The sequence below is a fragment of the Strix uralensis genome, chromosome 4 (assembly GCF_047716275.1).
Source record: "Strix uralensis isolate ZFMK-TIS-50842 chromosome 4, bStrUra1, whole genome shotgun sequence".
NCBI classification, from domain to species: domain Eukaryota; kingdom Metazoa; phylum Chordata; class Aves; order Strigiformes; family Strigidae; genus Strix; species Strix uralensis.
The window spans coordinates 57,989,010-58,007,731 of record NC_133975.1 but is presented as its reverse complement, the minus strand read 5'-3'; the positions used below and the strand labels follow the sequence as shown (position 1 = coordinate 58,007,731).

At 37.4% G+C, this 18,722-nt stretch overlaps 1 protein-coding gene across 8 annotated transcripts in view; it reads left to right on the top strand.

Moving 5' to 3' along the window:
• TBCK (TBC1 domain containing kinase) overlaps positions 1 to 18,722 on the top strand; it is a 112,345-nt gene that overhangs the window by 42,527 nt on the left and 51,096 nt on the right. For all 8 annotated transcript variants that reach the window (XM_074866878.1, XM_074866883.1, XM_074866875.1 and 5 more), the window contains 8 exons: positions 1,086 to 1,135; positions 1,497 to 1,626; positions 2,477 to 2,575; positions 3,884 to 3,946; positions 4,810 to 4,936; positions 5,510 to 5,560; positions 7,704 to 7,787; positions 12,098 to 12,183. In XM_074866878.1, the coding sequence (XP_074722979.1) occupies positions 1,086 to 1,135; positions 1,497 to 1,626; positions 2,477 to 2,575; positions 3,884 to 3,946; positions 4,810 to 4,936; positions 5,510 to 5,560; positions 7,704 to 7,787; positions 12,098 to 12,183 (690 nt within the window). The remainder of the gene's footprint in view (positions 1 to 1,085; positions 1,136 to 1,496; positions 1,627 to 2,476; positions 2,576 to 3,883; positions 3,947 to 4,809; positions 4,937 to 5,509; positions 5,561 to 7,703; positions 7,788 to 12,097; positions 12,184 to 18,722) is intronic.

Here is an 18,722-nt window from a genome sequence, read left to right as displayed (position 1 = left end):
GCAAATACTGTGTAAACATACTTCTTCAGTAGAACTCTGCATTACTTCACACAAAGACATGAAAACGGACCAAAGAACTGCGTTGTTTTGTTTGCTTGGTTGATGGGCTTTGAGGGATGGGGGGGTGGGGGGGCAGAGGTTAAGAATATATAACAGCTATTTTAAGGGTAATATGCACTGCAGCTCCTACTAAAAGGGCAGCTTTCAAAGCTTTTTTTAAAACACTTCATTCTGTAATTTTGGATATTGCTGCATACTTCTATAAATACAGCAGCAAATAAGTATATACTGAAGTTTTCTTTTGGGGAAGAAACAAGCCTGAACCTTGCAGTGTTAGTTGAAATAAATTTTTGAACTTATGCAATTCTTCAAACACCTTTTATAGAGCAGAGCATGATCCTTGTAATCAAAAGAGGATGAGTACTGAATGAACTGAGAATGAACTGTTCTGTCAATTCCAGGAGGAACAGGCTGTGTGCCGTATGCCTTTAAGTTAGGGATTGAACTGCAAAACAGAGCACTGCAGGGAGGATGGTATTAAACATTAATCACAATGCACCAAAGATGTCTGAAAACTTCAGGCAAAAGTCCAAGCATGCTTGTCTGTCACCTTTCCAGAGAGTGTCTGTATTTCTGTGCAGCTTTCAGATGCTGCTACTAAAAGGAACTCAAATTTGCATAACTCTTGAACTGATTGAAAACATAAAACCAAGTTGTGCAGTTGCTTTGCAGCTACTTGGATAGGAATTCCATGTAGAAAAACAAGGAAAAGAACTATGTAATAGTATTGATCTATTAATCCATGGCCCATGGCAGCTATTTTTTTATGTGGAAATACGTTTATGTATGAGATGAGTGTTATCTTCAGGCAGAACTTCCATCAACTCAGCCTGTATTAGCAAAAGTTTTTAGTGTTAAAGACTGTATGTTTCTTTGCTGATGGAGGATTGCGCTAATGCTTAGATCTCAAGGCATGCTATTAAATTTGGTAGATGAATTGCTAATTAATAGTTTTGTATTCCACTAAATATTTCCGCTTGAATTCTGAGCAGCATTCTGATAATTATTTTTATTCTTCATTTTAGAGACTGAAAGATGTTGGTGGGGAAGCATTTTATCCATTGCTTGAAGATGAGTAAGTGTGTGTGTAAGTTTGTACATATATAAAGGACTGAATTTTGAGTTATTAGTTCTATTTGAGTGGCACACTGCACAGCTAGACACAACTGCCTTCCAAAAGCAGACCTAACATGTCCTCATTTGGCTCTTAAAGTCAACGAGAACTGATAAACACTCTGCACTGGGTGGACTTAGGGCCCTGATACCAAACTGAGGATCCTAGCCTGTTTCTCTGTTCTGGAAATCAACTGTTTCTGCTGAATATTCAAAATTATACATTTATACTTGTTTCTGGCTCAGAAATGCATCACAGGATATTAATTTTTTTCAGAGTGATTTGTATTTGTTCACTACTGCTATCCTAACTCTTTTTCCAGCCAATCAACTTTACCTCATTCAAATAGTACTAATGAGCTGTCTGCAGCTGCTAGTCTTCCTCTGATCATCCGGGAGAGGGACACAGAGTACCAGCTAAATAGAATTATCCTGTTTGACAGGCTGTTGAAGGTATGGAATCTTTCTGATGCTGAATAATTGGATTTGGTCTGTTAATTAGAGGGTTTTTAAAAGACCAAGTAATTGAAAAAGGAAGCAGAGATACAAGAGACCACAGCGGGAAGGGGGGAAGAAAACCCTGCATAAGATTGAAAATAAAATTATGAGAAATATGTCTTTTCAGTAGTCATGAATATAAAAGTAGATTTTAAAGTGCGCAGGTGAAAATAGAGCTGCTGCTAATACCTGTTATTTACTGAAGAAAATATTTCTCATCCTTTATTTCATAACAGACTAAGCTATTATAGGTGTAAATATGCCTGTAACTTTTCTACATTTTGAAGCAGTAAGGTACTTGAAAACAATACCAGTCTTCACTGTAGCAGTGCCATGTTAGAAATATGGGGCTTATACTGAGTGGGGAAAATACCAGTCCCTAATTTACATATACGCAGAGAGTTGGATTCTTGCTTAAGAATGAGAGAGAGCTGATGTGCATCAAGTGCAGTACTTAGGAAGGTATAAACTGGAAATATTTAATAAAAAGTGTTGGATACATGGTATGAAAAGAAACATATAATGAAGAAAAAACTTTTAATAAAAATTTGGATTAGTAAATTTATATATCAAATATATACCAAAGCACGTGAACACATTTATGAGGAAGAGTGAGTGTTTTAACATCAAACAGTAGTCCGCTACCCAGGCCTTCCAGGAATGAAACCGACTTGCTGTAAAACTTGCATTTACTGTCCAGTCTGACAGCGTTTGTCCCTTGGGGGAACGACTGTCTTGGGATGGGGATTTGAATTGTTTCAGTTACATGGAAACATTTTTTGCTGTTAATCTCTTCTCTTTGAAGGCCTACCCATATAAGAAAAACCAAATTTGGAAAGAAGCCAGGGTTGACATCCCTCCTCTTCTGAGAGGCATAACCTGGGCTGCTCTGTTGGGTGTTGAGGTAAGGGTAATGGGAGGGCTTTTGCAGAAGTTCCAGTACTGGCTGGGGAGGGAATGGGATAAGAATGGGATTGACAGGGAAGCTGGAATGGATTTGAAGATTTGGCAGGTAGAATTACTGGAATTTCAAGCAAAATGAGTCATGAAATTGTGTAAACAAAGACAATGTTCAGACAAACTTGCTACTTGTTTCTAATATTTGATTTCACAGAATGTATATAAACTTGACTGCCTTAAATTTTGATTATGGGATAGAAAAATACTACCCATACAGCCAAATTTTGCTAGATTGTTTAAATACAATTGGTAGTTAATGGGGTTTTTTGGTATGCTTTTTAATATTTTTGACAAATGCAGTTAGAATCCTTCTGCTCTGGTCAGCAATAGTTGGGCAAACACAATGAAGCATATCAAATGTATTTTTCTCACCTACCAATCAATGCACTTCCTCCAAAGACTGGAAAATAAATAAATTAAACGTAACCCATTTGGACAAAGGACTAGAAAGGGATGTCCCTGAAATGAGGACTCCTAACAGAGATTGCTTGACTACTCAGCTTTTGCATCTACCCTGCTTGCAATCTGCAGTAGTGCAGCAAAGAGGTTCTTATAGATAATACATCCCGGGTTATTTAGGATCTTTAGCTTAGGATGTGATCTGCTGAGTGCTATATAACATGACCAAAAAAAAAAGCTGTAAAGGTAAAGAACAAGTTGCTGGTCAAGATTGTAGCCTGGGTCTTGGGAGATGAGTAGGTTCTCATGCTTCATCAGCTTACCATCTGTACAATGCAGATAGTTGTTACCCTGTTCCATAACATTAAGATGGACTTGTTGGTATGTCTGTCTTGGGACTCAAGCAAGGACAGGCTACTTAGGAGTAGTGTATATTGGTAGTATCAGTAATAATTAACAGACAGCTGGATTCGGTGCCTTTAGAGATGATGCTGAAAACCACTTGCCAGTGGCTGAGGTAAGCACTAAATTTAAATTGAGAGCATTTCTTAACTTGAAAATGGAAAACTGTGTCAAGTACATAGCTTTCTGTATAAACAACTGAAAATCACTGAAGATGGTACAGAGGAGGTCACAGGAAGGTCTATGTGTCCTGAATAAGACTAAAGATGGGTTTGTTAAAATTCAACTCTCAGAATTTTATGTACTTTAGGAAATTTTTTCAGGAAAAGAAAGTTGCTAACTAAAGCACCTAACAAAACCAGTCAGCTTCTGTGTATCAGCATGTACATTGTAATATGCATTTATGTTAGTAAGGTCTTTCTAAATTCAAGTGTTCTTCTTCCACATTTAGGGTGCCATACAAGCAAAATATGATGCCATTGATAAAGACACACCAATTCCTACAGACAGACAAGTAAGACTTCTGGTGCTATCAAATATTGTCACTTGAAGTAATGCAAAAGTCATTTGCCTATTACAGCAGATGTAGCTGATAATACTAAAAGGGTTCCCCCTGTCCTCTAACCTTATTCATGCTGTAGCAAGAATCTTGCTAAACAGATACGAACAAGTAGTTTAACTCAAGTTATGTTATAACATGTGGAAAGTGAGATCCTCTTTTACTTCAGAATCACTGTTTCTGTAGCAGCAGCAGAGTGTAGTGGACAATATTACTGATGTATTGTTAAAAGTCCTGTTTTTATCAGATGTTAGTTGTGCCTGTTTGACTTTGTACCAGATAGTGCTGAGTACCCTGAGATCCTGTAAGGTGAGCTGTGCTTCACAAAAATGGGTTCTTGAGCAATTTGGTTCTCCAAGAAACCATGCCAGACATAAAAAGACATCACGAGCAACAGCTGTTCCTTTTGGCTGAGTGAAGAAATATTTTCCATCAAATTGGGTACAATGTTCTGAGAAGTCTGATTTGATTATCCTTTAGGGCAAAGTGATATTAGCACCTGAAAAGAGTCCAAAAGTTGGATCTGAAAAAAAAAATATAACTGTAATCTGCTTTCTGCCTTTTTCAAGGGTTAGAACCCTTTTAGAAATATGAATCTGGAAAAAGTCTCTGTTGTTAATCTTTGACAGGGCTGTTAAGAGTCCCCTGTCCCCTTTCAGTTTTGATTTTGAGAGTGATGGAGGAAGCAGATTGTGTTTATGGTGGTGGTCTGACCTATGTTCTTTGGCTGACTTCCACCTCTAGTGTTGCAAGATTGCTGTAGTACTACCCCACTTATCCTGATTTCTTTTTCTATTATATGTTTGGCTGCGGTGCAGATTGAAGTTGATATTCCTCGTTGCCACCAGTATGATGAATTGCTGTCATCACCAGAGGGCCATGCAAAGTTTAGACGTGTATTGAAAGCCTGGGTTGTTTCCCATCCTGATTTGGTGTACTGGCAAGGTGAGTTCAACTAGTTGGCACAGTCACATAATTAACTGGAAAGCTGTGATGACTTAAAAATATCTCCCCCACTTCCCGCCCCCTGCCACCCCGTAGGCTTTTTTTGAGTGCTTTCCTTTCTGTTTCTTTTGAAGAATGAATCTGTGCATTATTGCAAACTTAGATCCTAGTAATTTGTATTTAATTTGTAATGCAAAGTGCCCCCTTCTTTCTTATGTATTTATTGTCCTTAAGTTTCAGTCACTTTATTAAAAAAAAAAAAAGTCTCTCGCTTACTGTTCAGTCCCAAGGTAAAACTGCAAAAGTTACTGAGCGAGTTCTTGGGATGGTAAATGCATTTCTTGGAAGCCTTGGCAGAATAATCAATTCAGCATTATAGTTCAACAATTTGAAATCCTCTCTGTTTTCATGCATTGATTTCACAGTTGTTCTCAGCATTACATGCAGAGCCTGACATTGCAGAATTGTAATCATTATCAAGTATGCAAATTTTCATGATAAATTAATGACTATCTTGTGCATTACAATAAATGAGCTCTTTATGCAGTTTCTTCATGGCTCTTCTCTCTTTAGGTCTTGACTCTCTTTGTGCACCATTTCTGTACTTGAATTTTAACAATGAAGGTGAGTACCTTTTTCTGCTGGGGATGAGGGGGAAGCACAGTCTGTCATCTGTATCTAGTTGTAGACAGATGTGTGTGCACCCACTTATAGATGGAAACTTTCTGTAGCTACTAAGGAACTTTAAAGCTCATGTTGCCACAAGTCAAAAGAAATGGTTGGTTTTTGAAAAGCATATGTGGTGTACTGCTCTTCAAACAGGGGTTCAAACCCTGTGTTTATTGCCAAGTACAATAATAAATATATAAGAAAAAGCACAAATAACCTTCATTATAGAATAGCAAGAAGTGCTTCTCTAGTACTTGTCTTTTTCAGTGAAGCTGTAGTTCAGCCTCACTTAATGTGAAAGCATTATTTGTTAACCTAACTGTTAACCTGTGTTGTGGTTTAACCCCAACCAGCAGCTAAGCACCACACAGCCTGCCCCCAGCGGGATGGGGGAGAGAACAGAGGGGGGAAAAAAAAAATAAATAAAACTCATGGACTGAGATAAAGGCAGTTTAATAGAACAGAAAAGGAAGAAAATAATAGAATATACAAAGCAAGCGATGCACAATGCAGTTGCTCACCACCCACTGACCAATGCCCAGCCAGTTCCTGAGCAGCGGCCCCCGGCCAGCTTTCCCCCCCAGTTTATATACTGAGCATGATGCCATATGGCATGGAATATCCCTTTGGCCAGTTTGAATCAACTGTCCTGGCTGTGTTCCCTCCCACCTTCTTGTGCCCCTCCAGCCTTCTCACTGGCAGGGCATGAGAAGCTGAAAAGTCCTTGATTTAATACAAATGCTGCTTAACAATAACTAAAAACATCAATGTGTTATCAACATTACTGTCATGCTAAATCCAAAACACAACACCATACCAGCTACTAGAAAGAAAATTAACTCTATCTCTGCAGAAACCAGGGCAACCTGTCAGACTAGCTTTATTCAGAAAAGCTGATGATTGTTTTAAATGCCTAAAAGCTTATCAGACCAGCTTTGGATATGTGCCCTTTACGTTCTTGGAATGCAATTTGTTCAGAACAGGTCTAGTCCAATCTTCTATTCTGTTGCACATGGCTTTCTTTATATAAGGTCTGTGTGGGGAAAACTAGTTTCTTAGGAAATGACTCTTATTATGCCTGCTGTGCATACTAATTCAACCATTTCAACAGATTTTTCTTGCTCGTGGACATGTTCCTACACAGTTTGACTGTAGAACCTTGTTTTCTTTCAGCTGAAGCAAAACATAATAGTAGTGAATTATGTAAAATTTTGTATTCTGGTTTATGAACTTAATTGTACACATTTGGCTTGGATATTTGAGAAGTGATTTCAATGATAGAAAAGTTGTAACACAATTAATTTATAACACGATCCGATGTCATATTTGCTATAAATATGATGTTTTGCTTAGAAACTCCCAAAATTATATTTACTGTCTTTGGACAATTTACAACAAACCCTCATTTCTGTTTTACATCTGTGGTCTAGCACCATGGCTAAGAATTGTGTTACAATAGATTGTCTCTTAGCCAAGTTCCCAGGAATTAATCAAGGGTACAAACACTAAATTTTTTACCCTCTAATCTCTATCTGGTATGTATGTGAGGAGCTGTTGAGAAATTTAAGATGTTTTTGTCCGTCTTTCTGACAGTATTTTTAATTATATTCCACTCTGTGGTTTTTCTTCTGAACTCTAGTCTCTTTCTGAGCTGAAGTTAGAGATGAGATGGGAGTCTGATGGGGCATAAACTGGCTGTAAGTTCTGTAGGAGAAAACCTATAACTGCAACAATGCAGTTGCCTGAAACTGCCTTCTAAAATTTTATTCATCCAGGGACCTTCACTTTTTGATACAAACATCACCATGGCTTTCCAAACATCATCTCATTACTGTGTCACTGAGAAGTACAGAAATAAACTGGGTGCAGACCAGGTCCAACCAGATTTATATTGATTACTCAGTGACAGAAGGAGACTTTTTTAGGAGCTTTTTAAAATTCTTTATTGAAGAATATGTCCTTTTTATATGTTTTACAATCATTTTTGTGTATAGATTGATTTAGGTATTTATGCTTATTATCTGGTTAATAATGATCTCTTCTAAGTGTACGTATGTTTCTACCTCCATAGCTGTATTCATTTTTCTAATTCTTTCAGCTCTGGCATATGCCTGCATGTCTGCTTTTATCCCCAAGTATTTGTATAACTTCTTTCTGAAGGATAATTCTCATGTTATTCAAGGTAAGTCCTTGTATTTATTTTGTAGTTCTAAAAGAAGCAGAATTATTTCTGGATATATAAATACACTTTTTCAAATGGTTGTAAATTGGAACACAGCTAGAATTACACTGTAGAAATACCCACCTATTTCATTCTAAAGCTTTATTTTAGATAAATAAGAACAGCTGTGCAAGAAAAATAGGAACAAAATAAGTGGGTGAAGATTCAGGCAGGAGAAAAACACCAACTACACACACACACAAAAAAAAAAAAAAAATATCCAGAAGTGTTCTGTGTAGTATCCAAGGTAAGAGTCAGCTGATCATGCAAAGTTACAAAATAAGGAAATAGTCTTTCCAGCGTTAGATTGTAGAGACCTACCCTTCAGGTGATCAAAATCATACTGTTACAGGAGCTATTTTGACAATGAGGGAAAATGAAGAGGAACAGTACCAACTAGGGACTCTGCAGAAAATGGAAGTCATGGTATTCAGAGAGTTAGGGATTTGAGGGGAGTTTCTTACTGAACAGAAGATAATATCACTCAGTACAGGACAGGAGTTGAAGAACCCTGAGGAACAATGTTCCATAGTTCAGTCTTCAACAACTATGTAAGTAGCTCAGACAAATTAAAAAAATATCTGGAAGGTAAATGTCTGTCTACTCTAAAATTAATTGTAAATTTCATGGAAACATGAAGAAGGAATTGTTTAGACCTAGAAAGCCACCTTGGCACAGTCAAGTTTTTAAACTTGCAGACAGTTTTTAAAAACCAATAGAAGCTGTTTGAAAAACCATCAGTACTTTAGAAAAACAGGTGCTAATGAATGTTTTGAATTGCAAGCAGTTCTGAGTGGTGTTTGAATATTGTGTTTCACCATGGCTTGCTGTCCTTGTATTTTTTTAAAGAAATTCTTTTGTATATGACCTGTGAATCTCCTCAACTTAGAAATGGTGTTTCTCATATTTTGTCCAAAAAACCAAAAGGAAATTAAGAACTGATCAACAAAAAATAATTAAGACAGAAAAGCACTTATGTACTGATAATAGGGAAGAGCTAGCATAAGGAGAGAACACAGTGGTCAGGAGAGTTTACATATGAAAGACGGTGGATTAAGAGGTGTTATGAACTGAATACGTAAAATAACAGTTTGGAAAGAGCATTCAACAGAACTTGTTTGCATCCTTTTGTCTGTAAAGAGAGAGTGCTAGCTGGAAAAAAAAAGGGGCAGTGTGTAAGTATATTCTATTAGATGCTCCTGTGGACACAACTGCTTTAGACTTCAAGATTAATGGCTTGGTAAAGACTTTTCTCAAAGGAGGTATACTCTTCCATAAAATCATACTTTTGCTCTCTCAAGTTCCCTGGTGTTATTCCTAAGGGGCCTTACAATAATATGTGTCAGCCAAAGTTAGAAATGTAGGTCAGTAGGATTCCGTGAACCAAAGTAGATGTAGGCGTTCCTGTGCAACATCTGGCATCATCAAGGACTCAGGGAGACTGGAACTTTTAGGATTCTTTCAGTATCCTGATTTAATCCTTTCTAGGGTTGTATGTCAAACACCAATGTGTAAATATGGTTTTAAAGGAAAATTCTGTGTAATTTCCCTGCCTTATTGGATTGGAAGAAAGTGTTAAGAATGTGTCATTTAACTGTCTAGTGCAATTTTAGCTTTTTAGCTTCTTTGTGTCTTCCGTGTAGGAGTGGATGGGTGGAATCTTTCAAACTGCAGAGTTCAGCATACCTCATTTCTGACTTTGTCCTATACAGTGAAGACAGGTGGTGTTTCTAAGCTTATCAGACATATTTCCTTACATGAAACAGGAAGCAAGAGCAGTTAAAGAGGTTTAGGTATGGAATGACCAGTTATATAAAACAGAAATTAATATAATAAAATTCCAACCAACAGCAATTGGCTGGACCTAAGCGATACATTTTTGTGAAGATTTGTGTGGTTTTGATAGACCCTTAATTAACCATGTAGTCCCACACAGTAATTCTATTTCATGAGACTGGATAGTCAAATAAAGATGGTATTTACCAACCTGTAGTACATCTGTGGAGAACTATCATGGGCATGAATCTTAATTTTTAAAATAAATGTGCTTCAGGAAGCTAATTGTGAAATTGTTTTCAGCAATACGTTAGAATGTGTTAGGAATGTGTAGGATTACTGATCTGCTATACCTGACTTGTGATTAGTGGCTGTTTCACAGAATCACAGAATCATCTAGGTTGGAAAAGACCTTGAAGATCATCCAGTCCAACCATCAACCCAGCATTAACAGTTCCCAACTACACCATATCCCTCAGCGCTATGTCGACCCTACTCTTAAACACCTCCGGGGATGGGGACTCCAGCACCTCCCTGGGCAGCCCATTCCAACGCCTAACAACCCGTTCTGTAAAGAAATACTTCCTAATATCTAGTCTAAACCTTCCCTGGCGTAACTTGAGGCCATTATCTCTTGTTCTATCGCTTGTTACTTGGTTAAAGAGACTCATCCCCAGTTCTCTGCAACCTCCTTTCAGGTAGTTGTAGAGGGTGATGAGCTCTCCCCTCAGCCTCCTCTTCTCCAGACTAAAATTTCATTTTATTTTCATATTCAGTTTCATTGAATTCATGTCAGATACACCTTAGAGATGCACTTCTTAAATTCATACCATACTACATGATAATAATTTTTAAGGCATGAGTTCAGTTATCTCCCTAACTTGTATGTATGTGAACAAAAATAACTTCATCTTGAAACTGAGAAAATGAGATGTGAGTAGCTCCAAAGCAGTCTGGCCTTGGGGATACAAAACTCAGCACGGGTCTGTTTACCCACCTAACTGCTCAGCTGAGTGCTGCCAGGGCATCTGTGACATAACAGAGATGTAGTGTCAGAAGGGAAAGGCTGGCACTCCTAAGATGCCAGAAATCTCCTGAGAGGTTTAGTGTGCTGTGGCCTTGTCTTTGCAGCTTGAAGCAAAAGTCTCAAAATTCTGAAGTAGACTCAAGAGGTCTTAATTTTTATTGCAACTTATCTTGGAGAATTAGGCATCCTTTCAAGTATAACTTCAGTAGTACTGTGGCTTGTTTCCCTTGTGTTCTTACAGTGAGAGCCTTGTTTATCAGTCTTCCTGAGGCAGAATCATCTTTTAAAATGTTTAGTCCAAATAGATTTATTTTACAGAGTGATTGTTCTTAACTTGCTGGCTTAACCTGAGAGGAGCTAACCTGAGTGCAGATAATCAAGATTTAAGTAAGATAGGAGTCTGTAAACATCTGAACGGTTACACCCACTTCTGTTCTTAAAGGTGTCTATGCATGGAATTATTCCAGCAGAGCCACTTCTGTGCTTCTTAGCAGTGGAACTGGAATTTAATTTTGCGACTTCAGGGATGAAGACAGAGTAATAGGGAGTTATTTACACAGTAGTCTGTGGAGCATTGAGATGCCAGCATGTTCTGATCTGGGACCAGCGTTCACATTCTCTGTCTCTCTTCCTCCCCTCAACTAGCAATCTGGGCCCTAATTACTCTCTTCTTGGGAGCATGGAGGAAAAGGAATTGCCATCTGTTACAAAATTGCAATGTTGCCTCTTCATTTTCCTTCTAACAAAGCATATGACAATGTGGATAAAATTGGGAGAGGGGCAGAACAGAAAGAGAAATCTGTCAGTGTCTGTGTTCTGCTGTCTGCTTCTTTTCTAATTAAAAACACATGTTATTTAGACAACTTAATGAAATTGTAACCATCAGCCTAATGTGCCATGCTGAAGATGTAATGTAAGTATTTCTCCTTACCTGTTCCAAAAAATACAAATTAAGATGTTACTGATCATGGAGGTCGTAACCTTAAAGCCCCATTGCCTTAAAAACCTGAGCTTCCAGAATACAGAATTTAACTTTGTAGAAAAGAAATCACACAGAATATAATTTAAAGCATATCAACTTTGTGTACACTAAAAGAGTTTGGGTCAAAAATCCTTGGAACAGTCTTGTTCTAATCTGGTTCCATCAATATCTTGTGGCTCATACTCATACTGAAAAGTCTTTAACTTTTCATGTCAAACATAATCACAACCTAAGTATGAGCCAAGTAAACCATTGTTGAAAAATCAAATTGAGAAGTACTAAGGAAGAGAAATTAAACCTTTCTTCCTCTGTATTGAGTATAATGGTGACAAGGAGGGCAGTAGTGTATTCACTTGCTGGTTTATTGTAGGTTTAAAAAAAAAAATTTAAAGAAGTTTTCTTCCTTTTCTACAGCTCTGTTGTGAGCTAGCAGCACGTGGTGGCTTACGTTTTTGACAATGATCTTCAATATGCTTGTCATTTCAGAATACCTGACGGTGTTTTCCCAGATGATTGCATTCCATGATCCAGAGCTGAGTAACCACCTTAATGAAATTGGTTTTATTCCAGATGTAAGTGCTAAGCGTTCTTATAAGTATTGTTCAAAGGAAGTAAAAAATGGAGGGCAACTAGGATGAGATGCCTTTCCAGACTCCTTCAGTAGCAGTTTGACGTAAAGTGGGACTTTCACATTAATGCACCGTTCTGAATATGTTGATAAAATGGTGAAGTTTTGATTGTTGTTTTACATACTTCAGACCTTCCCAATCTGTTGGTATGATAAAAACAGTAAAAATACTACTAGTCAGTTATGATAACTTAAAAGATGTATATAATTTTATTTTTGAAGTGTGGACTAATATACAAAAATTGATGTGTCTATAAATGACTAATAGCAAAATTTCTGCAAACGAACTAAATGCTGTTGGTTAACACAAAAGGCACATCAATTTGCAAGTAATGGTTAATCTGTAGATATGGCAGACCTTGGCAGATGCTTAGCAGTCATTTGTTGGAGTCTGTCAGAAACATTGGATAAGTGCCTAATTTGTGTCGTAAGTTTTATGCCTTCATTGGAAGAAGCCTGTAAGATGGAGGAAGATGAAAACTGATATCACAGCCAAAATGTAGTAGAGAGGAAGGGCTATGCTGGAAAAAGCAAAACAAGGCCTTCTTTTAGAGCCTCGCTTTTAGCTATCACTGTAAATAGTGAAGTTTTTTTCCTTTGTTTAGAGAGGCATGTATAGTCCAGAAAGCCCAGATAATACTCTATAAAAATGGTGATCTGCATACTATAGCATTATTGGAGTTTATGGCTGATGTTTCTGAAAAGTAGACTTAGACAAGGCTATAGAGAGAACCCTGTTACTTCATACAGTCTATATCATGACATATTTGACATTTAGAAATTTGGTAATCACAAGTTGGTCGCAAGAACAGATGATGATGAGAGGTCATGACGAGAGGTCAGAATGGAACAAGGAAACAAGTCAAGAGATGTTGATGTAGAATTATAAATTTCATAAATAAGAAACTTATGTGCATTTCTCCTGTAAGCACTATAAAGCATTTCCAGCTTTTCTGGTAAAATAAGTTTTAAGTTGAAGCAGCAAGGACAAGCTTCTCTTAAGTCATTTGTTGTACACAATTGCTGGGTGAATTTGTGTGTCTTTGGGACTGGCAGATACACATTATCACTGTTTACAAAAATTTTAATGGAAAAGCAAAGAGATGCTTTCATTTTTGGAAGTGCTTTTAATGTAATAATGTTGTTTATGAATGATATAAATTTAAGAGATACTGTGGCATCAAAATAAACCAAAGAGAAAGCCAGTGTATTGCATTATAAACAAAGATGTTTGAGAAGGCCCCATGTATTGCTGATGAGCCACCCACATCTAAAGAGAGTGGGTGGGAGGAAGACGAAGGGAAGGTGGAGAGAAGGGAGAGCATTCATCTGTAGAAACCCTGAATATTTGGGGGGGGGATGAAAGGCGCGGATAACAGCAACATTTAAGTTCCTGAGGGAGAATCAATTTTGCTGCATCACTATGTAAATGCACTTGATATTTATTTGTTAAAGGCTGTGGATGTCCAAAGCAATTAATCTGTGTATTTTGTCCAGGATACTAGTTCTCACTGAAGAGGTAGAGATGTAATTTCCCTGACCATCTTACAGGTCCCCATTTCTGCTACTAACCTACATGAGAGCTCTGCAACAATCCATCTTAGGTATTAGTTGATCTTTCAGCAGCTCCTAGTGTCTGCTTATGCAGTTATAATTCTCCACTGAAAACTTTCAAGGTGCAAGTCAGATGGAATAGTTTAAAATCACTTGTCTTGTAATATTTTCATTTTTGTGTTTTGCTAGTCATTGGACAGCACATAGTCAAATGTGAACCTTGTCTCTAAGAGTTACAGTCTAGAGATGCTTAGGTAATGTAGCAAATAATTACAAAACAGAGGTGTATTTTTTTAAAAAAGCCTTTGCATTGAATATAAATGCTAGTTCTAAAATTAACACTAACCTCTGAAGAGAGCTTGTCCTTTCTAAATAGTCTCTTTTTTTTTTTTGTAAGTAAAAGTTGTTCTGCCTTTTTAGGTTAGTGAGAGAGGTGGTTTTTGTACCTGTAACAAGACAGCAAGAGGATCCATCAAGGTGAAGGATATGCACTGTAGTAATGAGATCTGAACCAGAGTTTCGTGCTTGAGTACTAATCCTATCAAAGTAAACCCTGCTTAATCTTTAATCATTGAAACGCAGGCTCCGCTGCAGGAAAGATTGTGTTTCCTGGCACTCTTCTCATTTGCTTCGGGTCACGTAGCTCTCAGAATATTGAACACTGCTGACGCTTGGATAGTTGTGAATATTGTTAGCTGATGTGGTGCCTGGATTAAGTACATAGCTGTGGCTGTGTGATTTACATGTAAATAGAGGGATATGTACGGTGAATCTTACAGTTCTTCTTTGCTCACTCTCCCAAAGTTTATAATCTCCCTCACCCTATATAATGCTTCATAACACATTCTATATTTTACTGAATAATTCTGACATCAACAGCAGACCATTTTGAACTGAAGAAAAACAAGGAAGTGTTCTACAGTACTAAAAGGGTAACTATAGCCATAAATTATTCTAAAGAACTTTCAGGTGCAAATTATGGAAGCTGCCACAGTTGTCAGCTGGCCATTAACAGAGATGACAAAGTCTGGCTGCACTTACTTAAAATCATTGTGCTGGAGCTGCTGTCATAGATAGATACCTTAGCTTGGTTTTGGCAATATGCAGGAGGTGTTGGTAATAGAGCTTCATCTAAGTGAGAATTAAAAATTCTGCAATTGAAGTACTTTATCTCTGTTGTGTTACATGATTACCTAATGGTGAATCTGGGGGAGAAGTTTCTTGTTGGTATTTTTATCTTGTGAGGAAAGTGATCATTCCTCAAATTTTGTTTGTGTAGGTGCATATAGATGGGTAGAATCTAATACTAAAAATTGGACTCACTCTGCATTCTCTTAGTATCCTCAGTTATCAAAATATTTTTTCACCTTTCTGTGACATTTAAATACATGATTAATTGTCTAGGCACCATATAGGCTTGAAGCTAAGTACGTGTGTCTTTTGAAGACAAAACATGAAGGTGCAAGATCAGGGTTTTATAGAATAGACTATTTCAGTTGGAAGGGACTTGCAGCAATCATCTAGTCCAACTGCCTGACCACTTCAGGGCTGACCAAAGTTAAAGCATGTTGTTAAGGGGATTGTCCAAATGCTTCTTAAACACTGACAGGCTTGGAGCATCAACCACATCTGTAGGAAGCCTGTTCCAGTGTTTGACCACCCTTTTGGTAAACAAATGCTTCCTAATGTCCAGTCTAAACCTCCCCTGATGCAGCTTTGAGCCATTCCCTCACATCCTATCACTAGACGCCAGGGACAATAGATCAGCACCTCTCTCTCCACTTCCCCTTCTCATGAAGCTGTAGAGAACAAACCAAAAATTTTTCTTGACAAATGAAAATTAAAACAAAAAGCAGCAGTTGGGAGGCAACCTTGTTAGAAAACTCAGCAAAATAAAATTCCGGTTTATTGTGGGACAACGTTGTTTCACATGTACATCAAACAAGCCAAAAAGAAAGAAAGAAAAAGGTAAAAATAAAGAGCAACTTCACGGGGTGGGGGGGTGGAGGGGGGTGGGGGAGAAAAAGCCTTTTTATCTTTGGCCTTTCCTTCTCATACAAACCATGATCTATGGTACAGCTAAAGTACATACGCACAAAACAAGTTACTGGAATACTCAGGGTAAGATTGTAAATTCTTTTTTTTCATTTTTGTCTTTTTCTTTTTTTTTTTTTTTACAAGGTTTTGGTTTATTCTCCTTTGAGATAATGGTTTGGGCCTGGTCACACTACAAGTAAAGCCAGAGATAGGTAACAAGATAACACATTTCAAAGCCTCCCTTTTGGTCAATCCAAGATCACTTTAAATGGTGGGCCTTCTAACTATGTACAAAAATATAAAATGTAAATAAAAAATACAGATTCTCCTTTACAGTACGTTTAAGAAAGAAAGCAGGGCCTTGAAGTTTTGGTGCTCAGGCAGGAGGGGGTCTCTGGGGGGAAAGGGGGAGGGGGTCTCTCCCTGCTGAGGGGTGAGTTGGTTTGTATGTTTGTTCAGTGGCAGCAATGCACCTGGGTGCTGGGGCTCTCTACTTGGTGAGGATGACCGTGGATGAGGGGGAAGGAAGGGGTGGGTGTGTCCCAAGGGTGAAAGGGATTCCTTTTAGCTGAGGATCATCTTTTTAGCTGAGGATCATTCTTTCATTCTTTGTTTGACCACCTTTTTGTGTAGCTATGTCAAATGGTTTTTTAGTTTAGTAAGCTTGGAAAGAAAGATTGGATTACTTAACAGATCTTCAATATTTGGGGTTGTTACTGGACAATAAGAAAAGAAATATACGATACCTTTTCTCAGTCCTCTCTGCTGTCATTTGAGACAATATCTAAAAGTTTTGAATGTTTAATGGGAGATGCACTCTTCTCAAAATACGCCCATCTAACTATGGGCAAGTAAACATCTTCACCCTGTTGAAAAACAATGGAGTGCATCTCCAAGTTCAGGTATTGAGCAGAAATTGTCACAGCAGAGCAGGAAAGGAAGCTTTAGCTAGGGATAATGGAAAGATGGAGAGTGAAACCAAATCTTAAGGACAAGAGATTTCAGTTGTAACTGAAAAAACCTGTGCATTTATTGAGATTATTTGAATGGGAACTGATGTTAGGGTACTACTGTGTTCATGTATAAGAAATGTCCAAGTCCTTGCTTAAAAGCACAGAAGATCTTGTATTTTACCTCAAAGCAAAATGATAATTATGGTGTTGTTAATTTAAAGTTAACTGAAAAATGAAGTATTGGTTTTACAGGCTCTTATTTTAATGTGACTTATTCTCAGGCTGTTCCAGCAGTTCAGATGCTACTTTGATTAAACATTAGGTATGCTTCCTAGCTACGGAGAGTTAAATGTTAATAAAAACCACAACCCCATTAGGTTTCAAGGTTTAGTGGTGAAGGGTTGAAAACCTCTTTATCAGCAGCTTGTTAGTACAGAAGCATGGCACAATGCTGTTCCAGCCGGTGATTGCTAGAGGGCAGTATTTACTAATAATATGTTATAAGTGCAGTCTGAAAGAATTTGGCAGCCTATTTGAGGACTTCAAGTCAGTGCAGTTCTTTTTGTCTGTTTTTTTCAGTTTGACTTGTATGGTGGAATAATACCATCAGTGTTGTGACTTTTCTTTGCCTGCTTATTAATAGTAACCATAACCTCTTCAGGTTTACCAGGACCTTCTTGTCTTAGCACATTACATTTATGAAAATCAGTGGGAAAAATTCATTCAGTAAAAACTTGCCTAATACCTTCTACTTAAATAGTTTGACCTACTTCTCATGTCATTGTTGATAGGTTTGATGAGGATAGTTTACAGCAAATCAGTGCTTTGCCTTGTGGTTACCTTATAATAATCTGTTTAATGCTTCAAATGTTGTGTATTTTCTTGTGTATTTTTATGTAGGTAGATGCATACGAGATAGAAGTGTTTGTGAAATTAGGAGAAAGTGTGTATCTGCTTTAGTAAAATGTTTTAATCAAATATATGAAAAAGAGGAAGTAATTGCTTTTAAATACCAAGGAAGTAATGTGGTTCAAAATTATACCCACATAATTTGTACCTCCAAGCAAAGAGGAGCCTCAGGCTATTATTATTGTTTTCCTACTGCATGGAAAGCAAGATATTGTGGACAAGGAAGCAGGTAAACAGGTATCAGCTGGTCACAACCACCGTAGGGGATATTTCAGGGAAGAGGCTATGTTATTCAGTAGGGAGCCTGAAGACATGACAAAGATAATACTCTGGGAAATAGTATGAATGTATTATAAGATGAAAGTGGTGATAGAAATTGATTTGTTTTGGTTTTTGAAACCTTAAAATCAAATGGGAGGTTGGAGGCCAAGCTTTATAAAAGCCTCCTGAATACTGAAAGTGGTGAACAGTCTGGTCATCGCAGCTTTTTTAGTTTTATGGACAGTATGGTTCAGATAGTATCTGATGCTCAGATGAACATGTAGGAATAAAATTTAGAGACAGCTGTGCTAAAGAGCTTTTCAGCAAATGTGTGCATCATTTAATCAGTGCCATTACCCAGTTAAGAGTTTATGAAATAAGTAGTAATTTATTAACATAATATCAGTTATGCTTTCTGCTTCTCATTTGCTTACTTCCAGGGAAAGCTTAATACAAGGACTAATTTGCACTTTTTATGAGCTAAAAAGTAATATATTAAGCTTTATGTCTAACTGTAAATCTTCAGAAGTGGAAAACAGAGCATATGAGCTATGCAACTAAGTAAAATTTAACAATGAATGTCTCTCTTTTGCATTCTTAATTTGTGGGGACTTTCTGTGCAGTTCAAGAAAATAGATTCTGTTGCCTTCAACATGCTAAATACTTCATTGAACATTAATAAACTTTAAGGTGTCGTAAATGCTTACCTCTTCTAATGCATACTGAATCTTCTCTGTATGATGTCATGTGTATGAAAGTTTGCATGAAA